This window comes from Musa acuminata, chromosome BXJ2-1 (assembly GCF_036884655.1).
Source record: "Musa acuminata AAA Group cultivar baxijiao chromosome BXJ2-1, Cavendish_Baxijiao_AAA, whole genome shotgun sequence".
Classification (NCBI taxonomy): domain Eukaryota; kingdom Viridiplantae; phylum Streptophyta; class Magnoliopsida; order Zingiberales; family Musaceae; genus Musa; species Musa acuminata.
In genome coordinates, this window is record NC_088338.1 from 249,448 (window position 1) to 270,558 (window position 21,111).

General features: G+C 38.2%; 2 protein-coding genes across 3 annotated transcripts; both read right to left on the bottom strand.

The window, feature by feature from the left end:
* Positions 1–635: 635 nt before the first annotated feature.
* LOC135598291 (eukaryotic translation initiation factor 5B-like) lies at positions 636–11,738 on the bottom strand. The gene is made up of 11 exons (XM_065091849.1): positions 9,036–11,738; positions 8,835–8,942; positions 8,639–8,739; positions 8,437–8,527; positions 8,032–8,142; positions 7,895–7,960; positions 3,114–3,173; positions 2,481–3,038; positions 1,546–1,665; positions 1,334–1,453; positions 636–1,100 (listed from the first exon to the last, which is right to left on the bottom strand). The coding sequence occupies exons 1-11, from the start codon at positions 11,571–11,573 to the stop codon at positions 1,035–1,037; spliced, it is 3,939 nt and encodes a 1,312-aa protein (XP_064947921.1). The 5' UTR covers positions 11,574–11,738; the 3' UTR covers positions 636–1,034.
* A 4,684-nt stretch (positions 11,739–16,422) lies between these two features.
* LOC135598292 (uncharacterized) lies at positions 16,423–20,623 on the bottom strand. Of its 2 annotated transcripts, none has more exons than XM_065091850.1 (6): positions 20,466–20,623; positions 19,789–20,177; positions 19,020–19,671; positions 18,571–18,770; positions 18,243–18,487; positions 16,423–18,130 (listed from the first exon to the last, which is right to left on the bottom strand). In XM_065091850.1, exons 2-6 carry the CDS (start codon positions 20,058–20,060, stop codon positions 17,316–17,318), a joined length of 2,184 nt encoding a protein of 727 aa, XP_064947922.1. In that variant the 5' UTR covers positions 20,061–20,177; positions 20,466–20,623; the 3' UTR covers positions 16,423–17,315. The 2 variants fall into 2 exon arrangements, with proteins under 2 accessions (XP_064947922.1, XP_064947923.1); XM_065091851.1 differs by having other exon boundaries at positions 18,243–18,483; positions 18,567–18,770.
* Between the last annotated feature and the right edge of the window lie 488 nt (positions 20,624–21,111).

Here is a 21,111-nt window from a genome sequence, read left to right on the forward strand (position 1 = left end):
GGAATAAGACATAATACAGAAATACATATATATATATATATATACCTAAATTATTATTTCTGATATCGAATGGACTGCCATTTCGAATTAGAATCGTTGACATTTAAACTCACACTACTCCCAGCAGTGCTCGAGAATGAATATAAATCCCCCGTTGTGTGGTGATTTGAACATTAAGAACACATCAGCATATGCTGGCCACCATCAGAACACAGAAAACAGAAGAAAAAAAACCTACTGATGGCTCTGTTTTGAGTTTAGTATCAGTCAAAGCACTTAATATCTTATTGATCGGAAATAATAAGCACCAAATGGTATTTATCAACTTGATCAAATACCATATCATATAAAAAATGTATAGTTTGCTAATGCTTAAAGAGGCCTCAGCCAATCCATTGGTTATTGGTATCAATGATATCAGAAACTATGCGTTTTTTTCATAAAAAATATCCGAAGATATGCGTCGATACACATACATACACATACAACTTGGAATTGATACCAACAACAATAGCCAATAATAAGTCATAATATCTTAGCATCGATTTGCATTCAAATCGATACTCATAAGAGTATTTATTTATTTTCTATTTATAATTTCTAATAAAATCGTCCATCGAAAATAATACCCTCCGGAAAACAAAATTTTCTTGTAACCTCTCTATTACAATAGTAGTATTAAATACAGTGGGGGAAACCAAAATGTTTTGACCTATGCAAAAACTCTCGATTATAAAGGCAAAACTGCAAGTCTTTGCATCATCAGATCACTGAGAAAGAAATTTTAGGGGCAGTAAAGCAAAACCAAAAGCCCTACCCTCTGTCATAATTCAAAACCTTCGACAAAACATATACGATGGGTATCTCAAAGCACTTTAAATCAAACCAAAGCTGATTGACCATATCCTGCCCTTGCCGCCATAATTCCTTCTTTTTCTCTTTCTTCGTGATAGGATCATCACAAGCTATGCCGGTCGATGGAGCCGCAAATACATTATATCTGGCACTCAGAAAACACTGCAGCTCTTCACAAATCAAGGTATCTTGAAAATAGACTTCAGCCTCACGACGAGGCGCCACTCTTCCATTGACAGATCATCCTACAGCATAAATTGAAGTAAATTAGTAATTTTATATGGAAAAAAAAGCCACCCCATTTTTGGCATGGAAGCAGGTATTCACGAACCCAAGCACGAAACAATGCAATCAGAGTTGTAGGAACACAATAAACTCTTGCACACCAAATGGCCACTACAAGAACAAATGGCACAACACCCTTCCAATCTAAAGGATGAAAGAGGGTTATGAACTAAATGAATAATTTCATTCTTACCCTATAGTTTGTTTTAAGTATGTCGATTGACCTCCTTGAGATATGACTGACAAGCTCATCATCAATATCGAAATGCCTGCCGTACATCTTCTGTTGTTCTTCAGGACTGGAGGCAACTATCTGTATAGACGGGAGATGGTCGATGAGGCTCAGAAAATCTTTTCGAAGAAAGTAGGCAAAAGTAAATTCAAAATATGAAATATCCTTGATACCTTTATAGCCACCTTTTGCCCCTTGGTGGCAACGTCAACCTGCTTATGATTGATCTCGATCGATGCAATCTTCCCTATATCTATGAACTCTCTTGAAGGAATGCAAATAGGGGTACCAATCTGAAAATTAGGATAAAGCTATAAGCAAACAAGATATGATACTCTTGTAGAAAAGCACTTACAAATTACAAGGGCAAAGGTCAAATTTACCAAGTTCCCATTTGGAATAAGCTCTATTTCTTATTGGTTGTTCATGAAGATAAAACTAAAAATATCAATGATAAACACATGTTTATTAAACTTCTTTACCTCCCCAAAAGCAAAATATATTTCTTAACTTTATTTTTTTACCTCTCCGAAAGCAATACTAATAAAGCTATCCTTAAATTTTGGAAGCACAAACACTTGCAACATTTTAAAGAGAGATCGTTTGCTTTAACTGTGTGACCAGCCACTGGTCCCTGCAAGTTCCACGACAAACTGCTTCCTAGCATCCCATATGCAAAGTTATGAAAAGAAAACATGTTTTTGTCAATAAATAACAAATTGAAAATAACAGTTCTATTTACTGTTTAGGAACAACCAAAAGCAAATATATTTCAAACAGAAGCCTCGGTTTCTGAGGCCAGTCGAAGACTAAGATGCAAGATTATTTCACACACAGCACTCAATTGCTCGGATAAGGACCCTTCAGAACTAAGATCCAAGCACTAGCTTTGGAAAACAAAAAAAAATGCTTCCAAACAGTTCAACTTGCTAAATAAGAACACCAAAACTAAATGCTATTTAGGAAAGATTTATTTCACTTTCAGCAACTAATTGCTTAGATTTGGGTCAAGGATGCTGTCCCTTTGTAGAAAGGTAACAGTCTTAATGGGGAGATCCACAAACATGAACTTTCAATGGATGAAGAAAATGATTGCATATGAAATTACCTTAAGAATGCCTTCAAGAACATCCACACCCAATACAATTGGGTCCTTCTTGTTGAATATGCAGTTTGGCATAATCTTTAGAACGCAGGGGAAAACTGCCTCTTCAGCACTTTCCTTCTTCTTCTCCTCCCTTAGATTGTCAATGTAAGCTTTGAATTGATCAAAAAGATGATATATAATGTCTGCAACGAAGATTCTAACACCAGTCTCATCTGCAAGCTCTCTGGCATCAGGCATCACTTTGACATCAAATGCTAAGATGGTTGCAAACTCTTTTTTCCTCTCAAGCATGACACTAGCCTTCATGACATCCTTCTTGTGTACTGGACCTATACTGAAATCACAAAACGGAATGCTCACAGCTGGGCTCCTCAAGAACTCTGTAAGTGCTTCCAATGACCCAAGGGTTGAAGCCTGGACATATACACCTTCTCCACTCTTGTCAATCCGGCTCATAACCTTTTCCACGTCCTGCATTACGGTTTTCTTCAAATCTTCCAAATCATCCTCAGGTTTTGCCACATATAGGGAAGTGCCAGCAATGGCATGCTCAAGGCCCTGTTACAGAAAGGATGTACTCAGATGAAGTTGCTGAAATAAAAAGTGCAGATCTGTGTTATAATCCAAATGTACCTGTGCAGAAATTTTTACACCTTGGGCGGCTTTAAGCTCTTTATGATGCAAGTATGAACCCTGAGAAAGACACGAGTGACATGCCAATCAATAGAAACATGAATCATCAGAGAGCAGCTAGTTTTGGCGTCAATGTAATGTAACATAAATCATATAAAGATATGACAAACTATTGCTCTATATAACTTGTAAGTCATATAACAAATGCACAACATATTGACAATAACAATAACACTTAATAATTAGGAATAACTCATCAATTGTAACAAGAATTCCGTTGATATGTATGGGTATGGAAATGGATGGTGAAGTTACAAATGAAGAACTTATGCACATTTCATTATCTCATTCCATTGCTTCTGTTTCATGTTCTTCTATCTTGGAAGAAATTACATAAGGATCGACAATCCTGCATATTAATTTTGTTTATCAGACGACAAAAGCATGATCTAAACTGGGATCACGGGCACCAATTGAAATCTTAGACCAACTTCTGCTTCTGTTTCATGTTCTATCATAGAAGAGGGTACTGAAAGAAATATTACATCCAGGATATTGATTATATTAACAGTGAACAGATTAATACTACAAATCAGAATCACAAGTACCAATTGAAAACTTTTACCGACTTAAAACCCTAAGTCTAATTCATTTTTATACAGAAAAGGCCCTTTATATTACCTTGTATTATATTAATTATGAATCCTATGTGAATTTCATTGGTTGCAATCTTTGCTTGACTTGTCATTAAGCAAATACATAATACATACAAAACAGAGTAACACAATCCACAAGATTGACCATCATCAGATACATAAAATCATGACTAACGAATAAAACTATCTCAATCCTAGGGTAAAAACAGCTCATGTTTACTTCAAATTCTCGTACATATGGAATAATTTGATAACATCTGTAATCACCATAGATTTTCATGTTCCAGTTGACAAGCAAATAATACTTTATATTTCCAAGTGGAGAATAGACTGGAAGTAGCATCTCAAGATCAAAAAGGTAATTTGAACTCTATAGATAATTTTTACTTCAGAGAATTCCATGAGATCAAAAATTTAAAGGAGATGTTGTATCTGAAAGTTTAGATATGAAAACTACACTCTGGTATTAACTTTTAATGACTGTATTTGGTTTGATATACAAAAGTAAAATTTCCAAACAAATACATTATAGGTTAACATGTCACAGTTAACAATAAAGCAGTATAAAGCAAAGAAAGATAACATCAATTTAGCAAGTAAAACCTGCTTATCAACACTTTTTAAACACATTGTTTAACCATTAAAATAGTAAAACAAAATGTCATCAGGATGCTCAAAAGTTGTCTAAAGAGATTGAACAAGCACTTGTGAGATCCAGAATCCGTAACTACAATCTTCCAAGACCTTTTTACCAAATTAGTCAAACAAAAGCATAAGAACTATAGTCATTTAGTCATATTAACAAATATCGTCATCCTAGCCATTCCAACCAAGATTCCCTCAATCAGCTGATCCTGTTGTGGATTTTGATCCAATCTGAGTGGTCTGGAACAGGATCAGCTAGTTCCTAACCCAAGCCCTAATCATGGCTGGAAGTGGACAGAACCAAATGAAAATAGAACAAAAATCGCTAGAAATTGATTCAAATAAGCTAATTCTGACCAACATGAAATGATATCTCACGTTACTACCATGACTCCAAGGCATAAAAATCTTGTGATACACTTATTCTCTATGGTTTTTCTCAGAATTACTTGTTTGACCAATCTAAATCCTGCTGAACAGATGCAGCACAGCCCACCAATACTGACTCTAGATCCTTGAGTCAGACGAAAATTATGATCCAGATCCTGCAAATCTTGTTTCCAACAATATAGCTTCTATTAGGATTAAAAGCAAGAAAGCCACTCAAAGATTTGACAGAACTCCACAAACAGTTAATAAACCTAGCAACCCTATAAATTTGGTGTGCAAAACCTGTCCAAAGCAAGGCAGAAGAAGATCCTTGCACTTAAACCTAAAGACTAGTCAACAAAGTTTTGCTTGAAGGAGCTGAAAGGGCATGAATGGCAAATTATTGGTAAAAACACCCAGGTTTATTTAAATTTTGAGTTTCTTTTCTGTGAAGGATGGTCACCCAATTTTCATCCCTACATAAACTAGGGATGCTTGGTATTTGATCAGAGTTTGGACCATATGAATACTAGAGGAAAATAGACCCGGTGATCATCGATCTAGCATGAATAACAAAGCATCCGACAGACCAACAATGAAAAAACAGACATAAAAATCAAGGTTAATGACCAAGAACTTTTATCATGAAAATGATTGTATTGTTATTGATTCATTTATTTGATTCTATAAATAAAAGAGGCCTCTTAAATTGATTTCCTCATCTGCAACACGCATGTCTGTCTTACTTGATGATGAATTCAAACACATTAAACTAGTTAACAGTAGTGAAGGAACACAAATATTTTAATTTGCATATTTTCAATAAGCCATGACAGTCGTACTCCATCATGACATTCAAGTACATCGGCCAAATGACAGAAAACAAGATGCACCAGTCAAGGAGATATTAGTCCATCTCCCATGCTACCTTGCAATCTTTTACCAAGCTGTATAAAAACACTCTCTTCTTGCCTTTACAAAAAAAAAAAACACTACCCTTTTCACTCCTTGACTAGATTACTAGCTAAATTTTGGTGAATTCATGTATTCTAAAAAATTTCATTTCATTCCACTTACCATGGACAAGATAAGAAGTGACATCAGATGCAGCATTACTTTAGTGATTTCTCTATTTTTTTCCTAATCATTCTTGACATCATAGTATCTAATGTTGTTTCTCCTGGGGTTGCACATGATCCAATTCAATATTGGTTTTGAAGAAATCTTCGAATCAAACTGACTATGTTCAGTTTTGAGAAATATAAAGTATAAACCAGACCAAACCAACATTAATTCAGTGTGATTTCTTGTCTGGTTTTGAATGTACCTTGCATTTTTAGGGCATTATGTTATATGTAATCATAATTACAAGCCATAATCACCTAACTATTTGGAGTCGAGTGAATATAAAAATCCTTAATTAAGAAAAAGTATTTAGATCTTTATTTATAATTTCTATTGGAATCTTCTTATGTCTCTCTTAGCACTACTTATTTTACCTCTTCTAACTCTTAACATTTGTACATTTGGATGTCTCATTCGCACATACACATACCATCTCGAATGTTTCTCTCCTCATTCTATTGGAGACTCGGAGCTACAACTAATTGTTGACAAATGAAATTCCTAGTACCTCCGCACAAGCACCTAAAATTATCATCTAAGTGACACAAATGTTTTTTGTATATATTACCTTTCAACAGCCCAACAGTCTTTAGGTTTAAATGCAAATATCTTCTTCAAGCAAAACAAGCTCAGAAAATAATTTAAAGTTTTGCATTTTGAACTTTGCTTTAGGTTTAAGTGCAAGTATCTTCTTCAAGCAAAACAAATTGTTCAGAAGAAGTTTTGCTTGAAGGAACTCAGTACCTCACAAAAGGTTTAAGATCCTAGGTGTACCATATCAAATTTGTTGATGACAAAGATTGTTTAAAGTTTAAACTAGCTTCTAGGAATTCAATAAAAAAAGGATTTCAGACATTTCCCTTACTTGTACGAGATAGTAGATTGCTATAACTATTAGTTGAACTATCTGCTGTAAGATGGAGGCATCATCATATGTCAATCGCTAACGTTGTTGTGTAAAGTTTACTGAAAAAGACAATCCTGCTAAGAATATCACAAGTTGCAAAAAGCATGGAAACATTTACACAAGGACGCAAGTACCGAGGAAATATACGAAACTGAGGATATAAAGGAAAGATTGTCCTATCATATATGGAGACTGAAAAAGAAAGGAGAGAACCTACAAAGACAGGAGAGAGAGAGAGAGAGAGAGAGAGAGAGAGAGAGAGAGATTACACCTAGCCTTTGAAAGTATCTTGAAATTATTGATGTTATTTATAGAACCTCAACAAGACTTATAACCTACAATTTTACAAAATGATAATGGGATCTCTCTCATACTTTCACATAATATCCATTGTTCGTATAATCTTGACATCTTCCAAGATTAGATGAAATTTAACCAAGGAAAAAGGATGCAAGACACCCACAATAGAGAAACTTGCTCAGAGAATAATGCTATTCCAAGTTTCCAACCTAACTAATGGTCAATAACCATTTAAGAATAATAGATGGCACAAGGAAACTAGTCCCAAAAAATTGAACTAAATTGTTACCTACAACAACTTATTAAATTTGGTGATAATTACTATGCATCAACAAGTAACTACCCTGTAAATAAGAGAACCCTAGTGGGTGCCTAGAAACATAGGATTTGAGACACTGACAATATAGTTTGGTCATCGTGAACCTTGATTTCCCTAACCTAGTTATAGAACATAGAGTGACTCTAAGCTAGACCTTTTAGCTAGCCTAACATGTTTATAAAGCATATTTTGGTCAATCGCCCAGAATCCTACAGTCATACAACGAAAAAAAAGGGCCCAAATTTAAGATCCTGTTTGTTTTTTTTTTTTAACATTCATCAAGAGTTTAACAGAAAGGTGTTATATATAATGGCATCTTTACCTTGCAAATTGCAAAACCAGAGATGGCATGCTAACATTACCCCAGAAAAAGTAAATAATAAGTCCAAAGAAATTGAATTTTGTTGAACTCCTGTCATCAAATACACAGAGATATACCAAAACCAAGTGATGTACTCACCTTTACACGGAGCTCCTTCATTGGGTGGGGAGTCAGTAAAGCTCTGATATTGGTCACGATGGGCCCCTGCAATAGAAACTTAGATAAGAAATAAATATATAAAAAAAGGGGCCAAAGTGAAGACTCAACATCTATACCTGCATGCCGCAAACAACTATTTGGTCACCCTCATGAAGAGCACCATTGACCAGTACAACATCAATGGTTGTTCCTAAGCCTTCAATTACTTTAACTTCCAACACAGTACACTGAAATACATATTGAATACAGGAATAAGTTAATTAAACTTTTACTTATCTTACATAGAGAGGTACTAAAACTATCCACCAGTAAAGACTTGTTTTTCTAGAAAATAAAGGCAAATGACTAGCATAGTAAGATAAATGAAATGCACATCATATATTTATACAGCTAAAAATTATCATATTCATTACATTTTACCAGAATATAGTATTGGTTTACAGTGAAGTGAACCACTAACAAGGATATCCTAAGTCTGATCCAACTTAGAGATAGTGGAGAATAAGCACTTGGAAACAAACCTGGACTTCATCGACATAGGTAAGCTTTTCTTCCATAGTTTTCTGTGCCCATTGCACCAACAATAAGAGAAGATCTGCTATTCCTTCACCACTAATATGATATACACAAACATTAGGCAAATTTTAAGTATCATAAAATTTTGCTTTTAATAGTCCACCAAAGATGCATAAAAAACCTTTCTTCGTGCTATGTAGATATTACCTGATAGCACTTGTGGGAACAATATTAAATGTTTCTCCCATTTCTTTGTTTTTGTAGTACAGAGCTGTGTTCAAGCCCTGCTCTTTAAACTGTGTTATGATCTGTTGAAGGGAAGCAGAGAGAGATTGATTCCCAATTATATTTTAAAACAAAGATACAAAGCAAAAGAGCTTATCAAAATTCCAAATGTATTGACCTGAGTAAGCCTCATATTAAATTCATTCTTCACATCATTAGATTGTTGTCTGAGTGCCTTCACTATTGGTGCATTCGGACAAGATTTCCAACCATAGAGTCTATCCACCTTAAAAAAATTTAATATCATATAATTAATCAATCACAAAAATATATATAGTAGTACAGAAAAAGAAATTCTGAATTGAAAAGTAATTATTACCTTATTTAAAGCAACAATGAACTCTGCATTCCGACTTTTTAACAGGTTGATAGATTCAATAGTTTGTGGCTCAAGTCCATGCATGATGTCCACAACTAGTATAGCAATATCACAAAGGCTTGAACCTCTAGACCGTAGATTAGTAAAAGACTCGTGCCCAGGGGTGTCAATGACAAGTAAACCTGGAACCTTCAGTGTTGCATCAGCTTTTAGCTCTCTTGTCCTCTCCCTTATGTTTTCAGTTGGAAAATAGGTAGCCCCAATCTGCTGCGTGATACCACCAGCTTCACCTTCCTGTACATTAGTGCGTCTAATACAATCTAGCAACTTGGTCTTTCCAGTATCTACATGACCAAGAATGCAACAAATGGGTGAGCGGAGATCAGGACCACTCTTTTTTGATTTATCCTCCACAGCAGTTGACTCTTGCTTAATAATAGCTTCTTTCCCCCTCTTAACATTTGTGGCACATTCACTTTCATGTTCATCCTCTTTGTTATTTGCATCATTCTTCTTCGAAGATGTACGAGGATCCGCCACCTTTTTGACAGCAGGCTTTGCAGGTGCTGTTGAATTTGCTTGAGACTCAACAGGAAAAGATACTACATGTTCAATAGTTCCTTTAGGTTTTGTCATGATGTCCTGATCCTCCTCAGCAAATGGATTTGTCGCGGGCAATGTCACATCAAGATCATCCCAGCTCTTTGCATCCCATTCTTCATCATCTTCATCCTCATCCACAGCTTTGACCTCTTCTGGTTCCTGTTCTGCTTCAGTTTTGTCATCAGAATCTCCAACTTGAGATAGAGATTCCTCTTCAACCATAACATCTTGCACAGCTTGCTCTGTACGAGGTTCATCAACCACTTGCTCATTCTCCATGACCTTCTCTGTTTCCACAACCTTAGATTGAGTCAGTTTAGACTTCTTTGTCTCATATTTGGGCCTCTTCTTTATCACCACACCAGAATCACCTATTGGAACCTCACTCTGAGCAAGGAACTGTTTCCTCATTGCTTCCAACCTCCTCTGTTCATCCTTTTGTTTAGCTGTCAGAAGTTTGCCCTCCTGTTTCTTCTTAAGCAGCTTCTCCTTTTCTTTTTCCTTCTTTCTCCTCTTTGCCTCTTCCGCAAGCCTCTCCAGTTCCTCCAACCGCTTCCTCTCTTCCTCTTCCTTCCTTAGCCTCTCCTCCTCTTCCCTTTTCTTTCTCTCTTCCGCCTCCTTCCTTCTTGCCAGTGCCTCCTGCATCTCCCTAACATGCTTGGGCAACTTCTTGTCAGGAACCTTCCCCTTCACTTCCACTTTTTCTTCCTTAACCTCAACAACAGCTGCTGCTTGAGCAGCTGCAGCCTTCTTCTCTTTCTCCTTCTCCTTCTTCTTTTTCTTCTTCTTGGCCGCTGCTGACTCACCCTCTGCCTCCCCATCTCTATCCTCTGCCTCTGGCTGTTCTACTGGGGCTGAAGCTGATTCCTGCACAACCAGGGCAGACTGATGTGGAGGTGCACTTGGCGGAGGAGGCAGCTGGCCCTCCCCAAGCTCAGCAAGAATCTTATCCAAAGCTTCCTCCTCCTGTGCAGTTCTTCCACTTTTCTTCTTCTTTTTCTTCTGCTGTTTCTTTGAGACTGCTTCCTCAGCGCCATTTACTTGCCTGTTTGATTCCAAGTCGGCATCTTTGACCTCATCTCCCTCGACTTCTTCTTCCGCCAATGTAGGAGGAGATGAAGTCGAAGCTGAAGCCAGTGGGGGGGCTTCCCCCAGCTCAGCGAGGAGTTTATCCAAGTCGTCCTCCTCCTGGGCAGTCCGCCCGCTCTTTTTCTTCTTCTTTTTATTTTGCTTCTTCAAATCAGGATCTGCTAAGCTTCCCTGGTGGCTTAATTCCACATCAAGATCCCCATTTCCATCCATCTCATCCAACACAGCAGACGGAGTCAGGGTTTGGGCCGTCGCCGGGGCTTCCCCCAGCTCGGCCAGGAGCTGATCGAAGTCTTCCTCCTGAGCGATTCGCCCGCCCTTCTTCTTCTTCTTCTTTTTCTGTTGCTTCTTTGAATCCGCGTCCTCCAAGCTGCCCTGACGGCCCAATTCCACATCGAGACCCCTGCTTTCGTCCATCTCATCGTCCACACGATCGTCAACTTCAGATTTCACCTTCGATCTCGATTTTGAATCGGGCTCCTCGTCATCCGCGTCCTCCCCAAAGGCATTCAGAGAAGCGAACCCACTCGTAACGGCGCTACTCTTCTTAGATTTAGAGGATTTCTTCTTACCAGAGAAGACGAGGGTAACGGCATCATCGTCATCCTCCCTCGAGGGTTCCACGGCGCCAGCAGACGATGACTTCTCCCAATCCTCCGCCGGCTGATCATCGGCGGCTACGTCGCGCTGGTTCTTACCGCCCTTCTTGCCCTTTCTGGAGTTGGCAGCGGTGCGGATCTCAGACCCGGTGTCCTGCGTCGGCAGCGGCTGCTGCTCCTGCTGCTGCAGGTCCTCCGGGAAGGAGTACTCGTCGTCGTCGATGGCGACCGTCTTCTTCCGACCCATCGCTCCCCGATCGACCCAAACAATTCTAGAGAAGAGGCAGAAGCAGGGATCGGTTCCAACCCTCGTGACTCATACAACAGCGGCGACGATCGAAGGCAGGAGGAGATCGACAGCGTGGAATCGGAAACCCTATAAAGCAGAGAAATCGTTATATTGGTGGGCTGAGAGGGGGAGGGGGCGGGTATTATTTACACATATATATATAAGACAAAATGAGGAACCCGCTCCGGACTTGGATCTTCGTTAATTGAGCATCGACAGTCGTGTGCGTGCCTGATTGATGTCTTAAGATGCGTGCTAGGATGAATGATGGACGGTGAGATTTCCATGACAGGCAGGATGCACGAACCTTCGTTCCAAGAAAAGTAGATATTACTTTTTGGGGGTAATGTACACAATCCTCCCTTCGGAAAACAACAAAAAAAATTAAGATTGCCAGGAAAATTCTCATACCAAAAGCAGTCAATCCCGTCAAATATGGTATCATTCGTTAGCCGATTCATAACTATTCTCATCCCAAAAATACCTGTATGATGACAAAATCATCAAACAACATCTCCTAAGTAGGAATAATAATCATTGTTAGGAAGAAAAAATAAACCATCTCTCTCTCTCTCTCTCTCTCTCTCTCTCTGTGTAAAATCATGGTCAGAGGATCCGTCTGAATTCAATTTAATCGACTTCTCGAGAATTTTTGCTAAAAACTGAGGAAACTTTTGGCCATGGAGTCAAATGGTAGATTTAGAGTTTCTGAGGTATTTACACTTGGTGTTGCTAATGTCTCCAGGATCATATCATGTTGTCTTTGGAGTTGGGAATGACCCCAAATGCCAATTTGGAGAATGCATTTGGTTGTGTTTAGAATATCTTAAATTCTGAAATATGCTTAATTATTCACACATCTCGAGTCTTATATTTTTCATTAATTTAATTTAATATTTATTAAATAAGATTTTGATTGTTTGAATTAGGAAGGTGAGTTGGATCCGATCAAGATTAGTTTCAAGATTATATGAGATTTCACATGCGATTTATCGATGTGTCGATCCTATAAGATTAAGTCGTGGGCATTCTCGACAAGACTCCTTCAAGGATCAAGCCAATTCCTCAAGTTAACATTCAAAAGACTAATCGAACCAATCCGACTAGTCAGTGAGATCCAACACGTGAATCTCACAAAATATGTAGATTGAGATCCTTTTTATAAGTAATTTAAGAATTATTACATCTAAAATTGTCAAGTATTAAAAGGAGACATACGACGTTTTAGCTTAGGTCATGGTATAACATTCATCACTCTTATAACCCACATCATCAAATTATTTGTGGGGTCATATGGACGAGCGTTCGATCACATGCTATCGGTTGAGTCTACATGTCTTCGGATCTGGTTATCACTTATCAACAATATGTGACTAACAGATCACTAGGATGAGCAACCTATCAACCATGTTCAGGCTTATGTGTTTGTCATGTCAACTTCTTCTTATCACTAGCCCTTTACTCTGGAGTTGTTGGGTTATAGAGTTGTCAATCTTCAGAGCACATCGATCTTGGCTATTTACTTGAATGTTGGGCTATTGGTTTTGGAGATATTTAGTTGGATAATGGTGCGTAGTAGATTATGAGAGAAGCGTGTTTGAGTCGGATGTCACTGTAGCATGTGGCTACCCGGGGATGGTGCGTACTCAAAATACACATTTGGCTTATATGTTATGAGTCATTGAAATGCACACTTGGCTCATAAGTTGTGTATCATTGAAATATACATTTGGCCCATAGGTAGTGTGTTGTCGAAATGCACACTTGGCCCATAAGTCATGCATGATCAAAATTCACACTTGGACTATAGTACTTGTGTTGTCAAAATACATACTTAACCATAGGTTATGCATTATCAAAACACACACTTGGCTCGTTGGCTATGCATCATCGAATGGTCAATCGACTAATCAATCATGGGATGCATAGTTGAGTAATTGGTCAGTCGGGTGTGCGATGAATGGTCAAACGATCAACAAGTTGTGCGTAGGACACATGGTCAAGCGGTCGGCTAATTGTGTTGAGTAATGGCGCTCAAACAGTTGACCATTGGGTTGGGTGGCCCCTCCCTCGATCATTTGGCTAGTTGGCTTAAGATTTGAAGTGGGTGTATGAAACCTTGGTGAGCGTGTTATCTCTCTCCTCATAGGATTACGAAATGTATGCTCATGTGCAATAATTATGCCTTGATTTCTGATGGGTACATCATTTAGGCTGCCTGACAAATCTAAATAGTCATTGTTTTAATTATCACATCACATACGTGGTGCTTGTAGGAGAGTCCACGTAAGGGTTACATGCACTATCAGAAATTTCAAAGATCGTGACAATTTCGATCGCACCTGGCCAATGGTATAGTGCTATGTCCTTATAGCTAAAATGCTGGCTAGTTGGATAGTTAGGTGAAGGGTCGCTTGAGCACTATAAATAGCCTTATGAGCCTTAGCTTCTTTCACACCTTCAAGCTTTTTCCTAAACTTGTAAACCCTCAAAGCCTTCAAACCTTTGGACAACCCGCCCTTTTGAAAATCAACTATCAAATGTCTTCTTTCACATCTCCAATATTCGACTGTGGTCGAGTGGTTCTTCGATCTCATGACCACCATTAGCATCAATTTTCATTACTTTTCCCTCCAATGAAGGGGTCAAAGTCATCGCAGCAAAGGAGGCTACTTCTTCGGAGGTAAGCCCTTAGGTAGTGGGGCCTCATAGGATATGATAAGGTCATATGAGTTGGACTCTTGGATCTCCAATGCTAACATGGTGCATATCAAGGAAGCATTCAATATCCATTCTAAGTTTGAGCTGATAACTCCTTAGCTGACACTCGACCCTATGAGTCACATTATTTTTTTCTGTATCTCCTTTGATGCATGGGAAGCAAAGCTCAAACCCTCCCTCCTATTCCTTTTTTTGGTGTTATCTTGTGTTCGAAAAATCACTCGTACCTATATGGCGTCAAACTCCTAGCGCTACTTGGCTACCTTTGTCGAGTAATGTCGAAGGCTCAATTTCTCCCCCTCGTTGTTCCTTATTGTTGGCTTACTTTATGGTAAGTCTCAAAGACTTAGCTTATTTCTTTTCTAGCATGATCCACAAAGAAGATTCGAAATGTGATTCCGAGCTTAGAAAGTACTTAACAAAGTGGCTAGTTTGTCATGATCATGATGGTGTGAGCTTAGGAGGAGGATCCTAGCTTCTTTGTAATAAGTATAAGGGCATAAACTAACTTTTCTATTTCTAAGAAGAATTGCTCGACATCCTTCAATATAAGACTATTATAATAGATTAGCCTTCTTACTTTGTCCCTTCATAATTAGCTTTTAACTTATTAGGTGATTTTAAAGAAGACCTAAGAAGAAACAAATACTTGAGTTAAATTTTTTATTCAAAAAACATATTTATGATCACTTATGACCATTATTACTAGTGTGAATCCAAGATTGATTTAGATGCTCCTACGGAGGAAAAGAGATCACTTACCTAAGACTAATTATTATAATAAAAGTCAAGTCGGGTATGACCCCAATGCCAATTTGGAGAATGCATGTGTCTTGACGTTTTTATTTTGAGGTATTTTGAATATATTTAATCTTGAAAGATGTTTAATTATTCTTTTGTATTGGAACTATCTTAAGCTTTATATTTTTTATTAAGTTAATTTATTATTTATTAAATTATATTTTGATTATCCAAGTTGGGGAGTTGAGTCAGATCTAACCATGACTCGTTTTAAGACTTTCTGAGGTTTCATTTGCGATTTCCTGATGTGTTGACCTTATAAGACTAAGTCGAAGGTATTCTCGACAATGGTCCCTCCATCGATTAAGTCAATTCCTAAAGTTAACATTACAAGACTAGTCGGATTAGTCAAACTAATTAGTGAGATTAAGCAAATGAATCCCTCAAATGCATACCTTAAGATCCTCTTTATAGGTAATCTAGGAACTATTACATCCGAGATCGTTAAACATTAAGAGAAGATGTGACATGTTAAATGAGGGCATAGCATAATGTTCGCCACTCTTATGACCCACGTCATCCAATTAGACCTTCGGTAGGGTCGGATGGTTAAATGTTCAACCATGTGTGACTAGTTGAGTTTGCGTATCCTTAGATCCAACTTTCACTTACTAACAAGACATGGTTGATGGGTCACCAAAATGATCAACCTATCAACCACATTTGTATTTGTCAATGTCAACTTCTCTTTATCATTTTCTATTAACTTAATTTATTACCGAATAAGAGGAGAGGTGAAATCTCATGAGGAGAGCTTCATATTCTAACTTCATTATTTCTGACTTTAAATTCAAACTTAAGAGCATATTCAAAGGTGCATTCATCAAAGCTTATAGGATAAGTAGTTGACCCATCAATATGTAAAATCCATAATTTTATTTCGTGAGGCTCTACTTGAATAGAATGTGTAAACTCTAAGTCAAAATCTACCAATATAATTAGTATCCTTACCCAATATCCCAAACGAAACATTTGAGGAGTTTTCTACCATATAAGGCTTCGAAAGTACTTAACACCTTTGTGGATTTTACAACTTTTCTATTTATGGGTAGCATGGAGACTATTATAATATATTGATCATTGAACCTTTGTCTTGAATTAACACCAAGCTAGCTACTCTATCACTACCATGTATAGGTAAAGCTCATCTAGTAGCTTTTGACTTGGGATATATATATATATATATATATATATATATATATATATATATATATATATATCCCATATCCTTTGTCCCTTTCATTTTAAAGACAAAAATGCTCATCCCCCGCATTAAAGAATAAAGTTAATCGAACAAAAGTTTTTATTAGAAGTGATATATGAGACACAAGTATCTCTTACTTTCAAATTGAAGCAGCACAAGGGATACAAGATAACATGAATGATTCGTCTCTTTCGGACAACATTATTCATTCATTCGGCATATTCTATCTTGAAGAACTCCCAACATGTTTCAGATCGATAAATTGAATCAAATCAACTCCAATCATCCATCTATGTAGGAGGACCCAAAACGAAACGAGCACCTCACGTAATCTGGAGCGAACTCTGATCTGCTCTCCGGGCTGAATCCATAAAAGTCTTCACCTTTGTAACATATTTGCTTTTGGTAGCAATCTCACCTCCACTTTAGTACTGCTTCTCTCTGGCAAGCTCAGTCCATCTTCTATCACTGAACTCCTCTAACCAGTTCATCATATTTGTGGATATGTTCTTCGAATTGGCCCAGCAAATTTAGGCTCCCACTGGAATTGAACTAGCTTCTCATTTCTTACCTATCTTAGCTCCTCCAACTAGATATGTGATCCATGCCCGAGTCCAAGCCCGTCACCGAAAAGCCCGCCAAGCAATAAATGAGAAGCAATCAGAAACAAACATATTTTCGGATGATCATGACAAACCTGAATAGCAGAACATCTGAATACTGGATGAAAGAAACATCACAATCTGTTAATTGCATGATGCAGGCAAAAATGAACACTTCAACCGAGGAGATCTTGAGAAATTTTATCGTAGATATACCCATGAATCAAAAGATCTTGTGTTGAAACAAGAAGAACATGTGCTCTTAAGCACAATCGTCGGCGATGAAGCATCTAAATTTTACCCAAAAGATCATGGAGAACTTTCTACATGGCTTGCTAATTTATCAACAATCCTCATCGTGAAACATAGAATTTATGAGTAACTTTTGATTCTGGAGAGTCTCTTACGCTTTCGGTTCTTCCTCCTAGTGGCAGCTTTTTTTTGGACACCTCCTTTGTTAGTGCGACGAAGAGAAAGAGTACTACTACCAGTGGGTTTACCAACTGATGTCCTCTCTCTTCTACCAATCCATTTCAATGGCAATTTGTTGGTCACTTTGGCGATATCACCAGAAGTAATGAGTTCCACTAGTCTTTGAATATTGTCCTGCATTTGTGCAACCCATGCCATGGACAGATCAAGCGATAGAGAGTCGTCCATTGGTTTTCTCCAAAGATCGAGCAGGACCTCTTGAAATGATAAGTACGACAAGGAAGGCAGAAACTCCTTTTTATGTTGGCAGAAAAGATTAACCTTTATAATATGTTTGCAAAGGTTCCCCTGCATTGACCATGAACAATCACAGAGAGCAAACTCTGACCCTGGGTTCCACACCATCCGTTCTTGGCCGCCATCCTTCTGGCTTAGAACGTTAGCAAAGAGATGCTCTTTATCGTCGAAAGTAACAGCATCGTCTGGAATCTGCAAAGCCCTGTGCCATGAAGTGGATAAAATGTATTCCTCTTTTACTGATGGGAAAGACCCGCTTTCATCTGCATATAGATCAAGCCAGTAACCGGAATGAAGTTCGGTTGTCAGCTTATGAACCAACCAATCCACTCGTTGGAGTGCACCAAGATGGGAGTCGTCGTAAACTTTGAGCTTGAGCTTCACATGGTATCCTTCGATAGCACCACATGACTCCTGGCTTGCAAGTGGAAGACTCTTGATGGTTCCAAGCCACATCTCTAACATGAGCACAATAAGTTATGTAGACATAATATAAGCATAAAAGAAGACATGTATATGAACACATACACAAAAAGGCACGAAAAGTTGATGGCATAGATATCCCCTTACCAATTTTTGGAACCCAAAATGCCTTAAAATACTGAATGAAGGCAGTCTGGTCAATAAAATCCTGAAATAATTCTTCCATAGCATCCATAGGATCTTCTTTAGTCCATATACTGTACATTATCTTGCCCAATCGTTTGTATATTTCTCGCTGAACTTCAATGTGACCACACTTCTTGATCACATTTTTAAGCCATGATCTACGAATACGCCAGAGTGAGAAGAGGATAGGACAGCAAAATATCTCCCTGTAGAAAACTGACTGTTCTAGTGAGAACACTCTATTGAAGTAAAGCTGAAATTAAGAAATAATAAATAACCACCAACTTGCCTGATAGGGTCAATTTCTAGCGCTGGATCATCGATAATGAACCCATAGATATTCCAAACCGAGTCAACAGCACGAATCCTATCTACAAGAGCTTTCATCCATTTAGAAACATCCTGCTTAGTGATGGTTCGGGTTATAACCCAAGCAACAGGCAAAGCATGATGCCTAGAGTCAAAAGCAAGGAGCGTGTACAGTGGATACTGCAAGGAAAAAGAGTTTCACAGCATAAGTAACATGCTTAGCCAGCCAAAAAAAAAAATACAAATGTGATTATATACACCATGTATAAGTGATGTCCAAATCTTAATGCAGTTGAACTAATCCAATCAATCTGGAATAAATTGACATGAGCTGCCAAAATATCAACAAATGCATTGAGTTGATTGGCAATTCAAGCAAACGTATGCATCATCGCACAAATATTCAACCAAGAATTATCATTTAAATACCTTCAGCTTGCTTATGCCGAAAGATGAGTCACATGCTAGAATGCTTTGATGACAGAACCGGATCATCTGCTGCAACTGCCACTCTGTTTGGATCCCTAAAATAAAAGGATCAGTCTCTGAAGAATCCTGGTAGAAGAACACGGATTTCTTATTTTTCTCAACCCACATGCGAATGCTGGCTTGGTCATCCAGATCCAACTCATGTGTGGACCTTTTAATAATCATCCCAAGCTTCTGGACGTACTGAGAAGCAAGGCTATTCACGCTCGTGTTTGGATCACAATAACGTTGAACACCTTCAATATGTGTTTGCAAAACATTTTCTTCGGGAATGCCAAGATAAATCAGGGACATGGTCTGTTGCTGGATTTCACTGCAAATGTATGGGACTTTCTTGGCACCTGGGCCGATTGCATCACGATCAAGCGGACCATGGCATATAAAACCCGACTTGTTGACATGGCGCCTTTCGTGATATATGATAAGAGCAATCGATGGTCGTGCATATAAGCGCTTGATGGCAAAATGGCACGTGCAGCCACGCATGGATTGCGGCCGAGCAGCACGATTTCTTGTGTTGAGCCTATATCTTCGGCTAGGTAATATGCTTCCCCCCTCTCCATAATTCTCCGGACCAAATGAACACCAATATCTTCAGACAAATAGGTAGCAGAAAAAAAATAAAGAATTAGCAAACAAAAAATGAAGCAAGAAAGAACAGAACTTAAACGAAGCAGGGTAACAAAGAAAAGAAAATTTGAGAACTCACAGCCTATATAGGAGGTATTCATCACTTTTACATTCCTTCAGGCTACCCCTCTCTCTCTTCCTTCCCCTCTCGATGTGGAATCGAGTGGGATGCTCTGGGTTCGAGCATTCACCACCGATAAAGGCATCAACCCGGTCATAAGGAACAAGAGCTACATCATCGACGTGGTGCTCAGAGCTTCCGTACTTGGTCCACGTGAGGTCCGAAGCGGTGAACTCCTCTGTTGGAGGATCCTGAACCGGGAGGTCATCAATCGAGTACTTTATCTCCATTCGCCTCCCTCTACCATTCAAGAACAGAATGACCAAGAAAAAATCGGATTGACGGACAGAAAACAGGTACAGGAGATGGTTTCTTTCATCAGCTGAACGGGTTTCTAAACAATATTTCTGCAAACAATGGGGATAAACACTCAAAAATAAGTACAATAGAATTTTTTTGCCGCGAGCCGAAGAGCTAAAGAAAAGGCGACATTTTTCGTGTCTGAACTGAATAAAGACAGCAATACCTCAAAAGCAGAAAAGATAGCAAAAATAAAAACAAAGATGATTATTTTTCATTAACACGGAGGAAATTTAAGCAATATGACAGCAAAACCCAGAGGAATTTTTCATTGGAGATGAATAGCTGAAGAAAAGGGCGACATTTTTAGTGTTTGGAACCGACCGAAGACTCACCAAAGAGCGAAAAGACGCAAAACCAAGCGCTAATTAGGGATGCATTCGTCGAGGAGTAGACGGCGGCAAGGAAGAGAGATCGATTCGGGCTTCAGAGAAGCGTAGTAGACCTTTCAATCGAGAGGATCCTTTGGGCGGAACGAAAAAGGGGCTTAGGGTTTTGCAGAGAGGAGCCACGAAATAAACGAGAATTAATTCGCGCACCCACACATCGACCTTTCCAGCTACCTGCCTCGTGCCTTGTTGTTCTCCAGGGGCCCATCATCGTGTCGAATCAAGTGGTTCAGGTAAATTTTGATTTTATTTTGGTCGTCCTTGTGGCTGCGATACTAATTCGATGAGCTTGTGGAATCACACGTTATCGGGTCGGGTATAGATCCAAAATTTAAGTTTGATCCGATCAAAATTATATTGAGGAATTCTATCCTAAGTATTTATATATATATATATATATATATATATATATATAGTGACTTTAAAAAAAATTTATATTTTAGGTATTTCATATCTCTCATTTTTAATAATATTTCTAATTAAAAAAATTCAAACCGTCCCTCAAATTTTTTTTGCTCATTATAATGTTTTAATATGTTATAATGCTGTATAATTTATTTAAAAACACTAAAAAATAATCTGAATGGACTAA